Source organism: Abramis brama (genome assembly GCF_963993115.1).
Source record: "Abramis brama genome assembly, chromosome: 21".
Lineage (NCBI taxonomy): Eukaryota > Metazoa > Chordata > Actinopteri > Cypriniformes > Leuciscidae > Abramis > Abramis brama.
Window position 1 is genome coordinate 26,550,146 of NC_139983.1, and position 8,076 is coordinate 26,558,221.

Consider the following 8,076-nt stretch of genomic DNA (forward strand, 5'->3'; position numbering starts at 1 on the left):
AGTTTTTCTCTCTCACTATAGCAACAGACTGAGTAAAGTGTAACTTAAAGCCTTTTCTAGCAGTAAAAAGTTAGGTAAACAGCCAAATTTATGTTAATACATAATTCTGAGTAAGATTAAACTATGGCATTAACCTTTGGATCCAGCTTAGCATGTTCCAATGCACTGGAATGACATTAGACTAATGATGAAATGGTCATGATTATTGTATGTTTAAAACGGTGCTTTTGTGTAATTTGGTTTAAAATAGCCGTGGCCCAAAAGTGCTCAAATTGAAGTGCTATTTTGAACGGAGGGGGTATTCTGTCGATGGAAAAAGCAAATGAACCACCATAGGCATGCTGCATTATCTCTGAGCCTGGCGGTGCAAATCCAGCTTAGCTCATGTTTACATTTTAAAAAACGTTCCTCGATGTGGGGAGATGCCAAGCCAAAGCATGGCTCCGAGGGTCTCTAGGGACATGCCACAAATCTCAGCAGAGCAGCAGGGGTCAGGGCTCTTTCTATAGGCCTATCGAAGGGCCAGCACATGCAAACCCATTAACACAGAGAATTTACTCAACGCTAAAGGACAATAAGATAAAGATGTTGTAAATTTATAAACACATACATTTAAGTGTTTACTTAATTTATATGATAGAATTAATTATACATTTAAAGTAGTGGCCAAAAGTGACGTCCGGCCTGAGAAAATTGACATCTTCGCCCATTATTCAAATGTTTTTTTGTTTGTTTGTTTGTTTTTGTATTGTAAGCATATTGTGTAGTTGTGGAGTCAATTGTTTTATTTGTGATAACGCAATGAAACATGCCAATTTGTGTGAGGCTGTCATTTAAAGAAATTATAAACATGCAAAAAACAAGTGAGAACTAATGAAATATTAATAACTGATTTAGTCAATATTTGCTTTTTCTGTGAGCTTTTTATTATAATATGCATTTTTTTTCTTTTTTTTTTTTGCATTGTAAAATAAACCCTCTAGCTGCAGTTTATCCCTTTTTGCCAAATAGTTTTGCCAGAACAACATAGTTAGTGTTTTGTTCTTAGCTCATTTTTTAAATATTTAAAAATGTAAAATATTTTCCTCATTTGATCGTTCAGTCAAGCTTGCAGGGTCATTACAAACAAATGCTCAAACCAATCCCCTTCTGACATCACTTTTGGCCACTACTGTATATATATATGTATATATTTATGTATTTATATTTATATTATTTATATACAATTTTAATGATGTAATGTATATATTTTATAATATAAGATGCATGTTATAAATAAAAAGTTGAAAGGGGAATATGCCCAGTAAAGACATAACCAAGGGGGGGAAAAATATATTGCATACATATTCTTTGTCTTGGCAAATTTCACTTTCACCATAATACCACCAAATTTCACCAAAGTGCAAAAAACAAGAGAGAAACAACAAAATATGAATATCTGATTATGTCATAGTCATTGTATGTTGTAGTCAATATATAATAATTTGTAGTCAATATATATATATTAATTATATATAATTCATATATATTAAAGATATATTCATATATTTTACAATATATACATAAATTATGCCATTTATAGATATTAACAATTATTCCATATATTCCATTATTATAATTATATGATATGCTAATTATATTAGCATAACTATATACAATATATTATGTTTTTTTTGTTTCTATTTATTTTATATTACCCTTATATAACCCCTTTCCCCTTTGAAATAAAACATTTAAATATATAATTTGTTGAAAGTGAAATTTGCTGACAAAAAAAGAAGAAAATAACATAGTGGTGTACTAAACAAAGGAAGTACATCTTGTGAGGTTCAGTAGCCTGGTGATTGACATGCAATGCAAGGAATGGACAGCAAGTGACAGGAACATAACAGGCCGTCCGAGAAGAATGTCACTGCAATTGCTGAAATGCATTTCCTATTACCAGTTCAATAGCTAATCTTTTTTCTTGTACTTTGAGTTCTGGGGAGAAGTGATCTATCTGATAGCAATAAACACTGGTGAGCATTTCTCTTGCCAAGCACAGAAGCACATCTGACAAAGCAGAGGATATTAAGAATGCAGTGCTCACACGGTGAATCCTCACCACACTGGTGAGAGAAAAACAGCTTTGTTGTCATGGTCCAATTTATTATTTTTGTCTGAGGTAGGTGAAGCAGAATGAAATAGTGGCAGTTGAGCTTGTGCCGCCCCTGCATAGTCTTCTTCATCTTGGAAGAAGACTTGCTAAGATTTTGAGCAACAAATCCAATCTAAAAATGTTTAAAACCATAAAGCTTCTTTTCCAGGAGCCTTTATGTAGATGTCACATGTGGCATTTGGCCATGACATCCAGATTTTATGAATGATTTAAGCGCTCAAGGCATTGGAAATTACTTTCTTTTGTCACCAGTTTCCAACTATTGGACTTGATAGATGCTATCCTCCTCAATGTCTTCCAAGCATTTCAAATTTCCATTTATTTAAAGAGGAAATGGAGGGAAATTTTAACGGGTCACTAATTTCATTTCACTGCGTTCCGGTGGCATTAGGCCGGACCAGATATTTCAGAGGAGCACAAAATCAATGTGCACATTCTGTGGGGAATCGCTCCATGAATCCATTAGTAACTTTGACCAAGAGGTCAGGTAAAGTAATAGCCAGATAAATGTTTTATTACTGATGCCCTGACTGACTTAATGGCCAAACTAAATACATATAGTACATCCATGCATGTCAAACACTTACGATTACATCAGGATGATGTAATGCATTTATCTTTGCTCTCCGTGGCTCTTCATTAACTGTATAAAAAGCTGCTTCTTGCTCATATATTGCACTCTTGCATACAAACACCAGCCATCAGAAACCTAGAAAGGAAGAGTCCTGTATCACAAATGAATTGGTTGCAACTAAGGCATTTAAAGTAGGTAATTAGCATATTAAATTTTCAGTGCATTCATTGCAAGATTTAGTAAATGCATCTTTAATAGATGCATCTTTAAGAGATCCATTTGCATGCTTCAGAAACTGTTCTAAAAGCAGTTGTGAGCACGTTAATGCTTTAGTAATCATCTTCTTAAGTGCATATTGATTTGAAATGTCTAATGACAGATTATATTTAAGAGTGTTTGTGTATTCTTGCTTATAGACCATTTTTCTAAGCTGCATGACTGGTCACTAGAATAAAGAAAAAAAAAAAAAAAAAAAAAAAGAGGGCAGTGGAAGTTGGGGGGCTTCATGGGAGGAGTTGGGCTCTTCAGTGATTAGTGGCAGCTGTGGAGCATTCACGTTGGGTCTCTCCTCTTCACTCCAACAGGCCACAAAATCCCACCAATCACAGGACACCGCTTTCAAACAGCGCGAAATTTGATTTCTTAAAGGGGCCGTTGCTTCGAAGGGGAGAAGCGGAAGAATTGTTATGATTTAAACCGATAGGTTTTACTGGTTCCTGCCAGGAAAGATGTATATTTTCAAAGGAAAAATCAGGTTATGCAAAAGCTTTTGAGCATTTTTTTTTTTTTTTTATGGGTAGCCCACACGTTACAAACAATGACATCATTCTTTCATTTAACAAATTGAGAGGAGATTTTATGGTGGTAAGTATTTGTTTATTAAAAGATGAGTCGAAGAAAGGTTCACATTTGGAATGTGAGGCTAGGCTGCCTTGTACTTCACCATGTTCCCTGGCAAAGAGTCCATCATATTCCAAACCTTGTATCAAAACAGACTTTATGTAAGACCCACATAAAAATAAACAAAATATGTTTAAGTGCAAGAAACAAAAATACAGGTTTATGGTTGTTGTAGTTGTTGTTTTTAATAGAAAAGATGGCAGTCTTAAGTTGAAAATAAAATGTTTCATCATATGAAACGAGGATATGGAATGTACCTTTTTTTTTTTGTTGCTTTCTTGGTTTTTCTTCAGCCAGACCACCGACATTCATTATTTGCCCATTATGGCACATTTTAAAAAATGAGTCATTTTCAAATTGGTTGCAGGACAAGAATTGTCCAATTTTGTGGGTCAGTTTAAAAAGAAATGGTGTTTTTTTTTTTTTTTTTTTTTTCTCCACAGAAAAGCACACCATGTGACCATTCAGTTACGATCAGTTCCAGCTGATTTCTTTATTCATCAATGACTTCAGCATCATGACAAATAATGACGTTGTCAGAGCAAAAGTCTGCCTGTCCATCATTTTGCTACAAAAATGCAAAAAAGAAAGAAAAAAAAATGTAGATGGTCTGCATTTACAAGTAAATATATTGCACAAAAAATGAAGGGGAAACAGTATGTGCCATTAGAAAGAAAAAAAAAATCCAGTCTCACACCTGCGATTGGGACCCATCCACATATCACGAGTATGATATACATAAACTCCTAACTTTACTATTTTACAGTACATATACAATCTTGAAACTAATACCAGCACTGAGGTATGCATCTCCCCCCTCCCCAATGCCATATGTTCTACAAATACTCAACAAATTTGATCTACAGCTGTACAAAACCTAGTTTAAAATCACAAGGCATTTTGATGCAAGTTTTAATTTAAACTTAATCCTTAAACCAGGACTCCCTTGCATGCTTAAAACAAATGATAAAGGGAAGAAGTGCCTGAAACTCACTGAGTGCCCAGTAAGAACATTCCCTTTTTAACTGTACAAAAATATGCCTGAAAATAGTTTGCTTTCTTTTAAAAAGATGAGGTCTGTTATGTATCAAAATGCTTCCTCTAACACCTGCAACTCTAAGGAGGTTTAGGCTGCTTAAGTTTCAAACCAGTAGGTAAACAGAATCAGTAAAAAAAAAAAAAAAAAAAAAAAAAAAAAAAGGTTTTAAAAGAAAAAGTTCCGGCATTTAGAAATGACTAAACGTTTGAAAGAAACGTCCTGAACAATATTAGTTCACAGATTTGCTTTGAGTCAGTCCACAGTCTTTACATTTTCAGCTCCCTGCAGTTAGAAAGAGGGTATAAGATGCATAGAAGTTCTCAGATTTTCCCTTTGTGGTCCGCTTTAGTTGAACAGTAATTGTAGACCTACAGAAAAATCCATAAAACCCTGTCATGCTGCCAGAAAAAAAACGTCTGCAGACTTTTTTCTTTTTTTGCTACAGTACCAGCTTCATGAGCATCTAACTCCTCAAACCTCTCCCCGCCTATGGCAAGCCATTTTAACATTTATTCCTTTAAAGTAACCAGTATCTTATTGTTTTGTTGCTAGTATTTATTTAATTACTAGTAAGTAATCCAATACTGACTAGTATCTATTTCACAACTATTCATTAAATAATTGTACTTATTACTAATACGTATTCATTTACTACTGGTTTTTATTAAGTACAGTACTTTTTATTTAGTGAATATTCCAGTTTTCCTAGTATTAAAAAACATTGAAAATACACTAGTTCCTATTTGTTAGACACTTGTGTTAATTTCAACTGTTAGCATTTTGAATTGAACTAAAATAAGCTATTCTGAATACTTACGCCACGTAAACTAGTGTAACAAGTGAGGTAAGAAATGTTGAATGTTGAATTCAGCACATGAATAAGTACTAGAAACTAAAAAAGAAATAAACACTAGTCACATTTGGATTACTCACTTGTAATTAAATAATTGATACAACAGAAGCATAGATCCTAAATAGTTTAAAGAAGTAAATGTTTAAGAGGCTTGCCATACTCGCCTCCTTCCCAAAGCCTCTATAGGTGGACCACCAGAGGAAGGCAGGGGAAAGAAATACGTACAGAACAGAGCATTATACCTCTCCCGTGTGTTATTACTTGGGACGTGTCCTATTTAGTATGTAAAAACCAAGTCAGAAAAGTTCGCTTCGAGCCAGTCCCCGGCGATCATTTCGCTGAGCTCAGGCGTGCAATAGTCTGGAAATTCAAAGTGGGAGCCCAGGCTTCCCTCGCTAAAAGACTCCAACTCCTTATCCACCAGAGAGAGGGAGAGATTCCCTGGGTTCGGGTTGCCCAGCTCCGAGCTTTGCGCGGAGGAGGCGAAGTTCAAACTGAAGTCAAAAAGCAAGTCGTCCGCGTCTTCGCTAGAGCTGGAAGACGTGGAAACTGACCTAGAGGATGCTGGTGAGACAGATGCGGGATACATTGTGCTCTGCTTGGTTATGTTTTTGAAGTTGTAGAAGAGTCTGTTGTTCCGGACCTCCTCGTACATGCTGGCGCCCTCGGACTCTGTAGACGAGCTCAAAGTTGGGCTGGCGGGAACTTTTGCTACATTGTAGACGGGGATCGGATCCTCTTCCTCCTCCTTCACCCTGACCCGAGAGTCCTCCTCGGAGTCGATGTCGTCGTCTTCATCCGTGAATTCACTTTTAATGACAGTCTTTGAAACTTTCATGCTCTTAAACGCGTACTCATCTCCGTAGCAGTGAGATGATTTGCTTCCCGTCTTGTTCGTTTTCAGTTTGGGACATTTCTTGGAGGTCTTGGATATTTTGTTGCAGGACTTCTCCGGAGATGGGGCTGAGAGTTTGGAGGAACTGTCCAGCTTTGGTTTCTTCTTGGGTCTGTATTTGTAGTCAGGATAATCAGCCATGTGTTTCAATCGGAGTCTTTCGGCTTCCCTGATGAAAGGTATCTTTTCGCTGTCCTTCAGCATTTTCCAGCGCTTGCCCAAGCGTTTGGAGATCTCGGCGTTGTGCATGTCTGGAGATTGCTCCATGATCTTTCTCCGCTCGATTTTAGACCACACCATAAACGCGTTCATCGGTCGCTTTATGTGTCCGGTCGCTGTCTTGCACCAGTCTGGGTTTATCGAGACCATGAATTCACTTTCGTCGGAGTCTGTGGCTTCTCTGGACATGCTGTCCGTTTCGCTGTTGTCCGTTTTCTGCACCATGGTGCCGTTGCCGTGTGTCCAAAATATCACCCGCGTGCGTCTGCTCTCTGCGCCTTAGAGGTTCACCCACTCTTTCCAGAGTTACAAGCCGCCTTCTTAACTACTTCTTGGCTTTTTCATGTACATGACATCATGTGTAGCGCTCCAATCACATCCACTCCACTCCGCCCTACAGACTCCATGCAGCGCGCTTTAACCCTTAGCGCGCTCCCGTCTGGACCCACGCTGTGCGAGACGCGCATATCACTAGATAAACGGAACGGGAATGTGAGTGTCAACACATAAACAAGCGAAACCAAACAAACCGCTCACACTTAATCTGTTTCAGAATCCTTTATGATGTGAGACTATATAGGAGTGAGTTTTGTGTTATGGAAACATTTGTGTATGCTATGGAAGCGGTTTTCTCTCATCATTCAGACTCTCTCTAAATAAAAGACTGAAGGTGGCGCTTGGACACTGTTCCTGTGTTTCTATATGGGCGAATCTTCAATTAGGGGGAAATGTTCAGTCTTCTGGGATGGTTTTATAGGAAGAAAAGCTTTTTAATAAAACAATCATTCTAGGATAGATTATAACCACAATTTTATCTATTTAATTAGCTGAAAAAAAATAAGCGTGTTGAAATGTTAGATTATCAGGGCTTGTTCCCAGACATTACTATAACTTCCCATCAATAATGTGATAAAAAAAACCTATGTATTTATTTCAGTTGGTATTTGGCATACAGCTGTCGTTGCAATCACAGTTTTATGGTTTATGTACGAAGAAAATAAGAAGCAAGAAAGTTCAAGGCTAAACTAAAATAAAAAATAAAATAAAAAATCATTACCATTCCACATCATATCAATAATCCAAACTAGCATACATTACACCACTTGATGGATGGTTGTTCAAGGCCACAATCGGATTTGTATTAAATATTTTAGCATAGAAGAAATATTGTTTGAATTACATAATTCATTTTTTAAGATTACAAGTTATTAAAGAATAATCCTTATATGTATCTGCATAGAGTATACAGTTTTATTGAATAAAAAAGTGATAACATCTACTACTTTTTTTGGGTGTGTGTCATAATTTAGCATTTTATTCTAATTTGTCATTTAATTGGGATATAGAACTGGTGGTTCTATAATAATGATTACAGTATTTAATTTTAAAATGTATGTCTGCATTTAATGATATTTATTCTCCATCATTGTAAAAAGTG

General features: G+C 36.4%; 1 protein-coding gene across 1 annotated transcript; it reads right to left on the bottom strand.

The window, feature by feature from the left end:
* Positions 1-3,586: 3,586 nt before the first annotated feature.
* Positions 3,587-7,854, bottom strand: sox11a (SRY-box transcription factor 11a). The gene has a single exon (XM_084097032.1). The coding sequence runs from the start codon at positions 6,861-6,863 to the stop codon at positions 5,802-5,804; it is 1,062 nt and encodes a 353-aa protein (XP_083953158.1). The 5' UTR covers positions 6,864-7,854; the 3' UTR covers positions 3,587-5,801.
* Positions 7,855-8,076: the final 222 nt, after the last annotated feature.

Excerpts from the sequence above, each read along its gene's own strand:
- sox11a (XM_084097032.1), bottom strand. The coding sequence starts at position 6,863 with ATGGTGCAGAAAACGGACAACAGCGAAACGGACAGCATGTCCAGAGAA.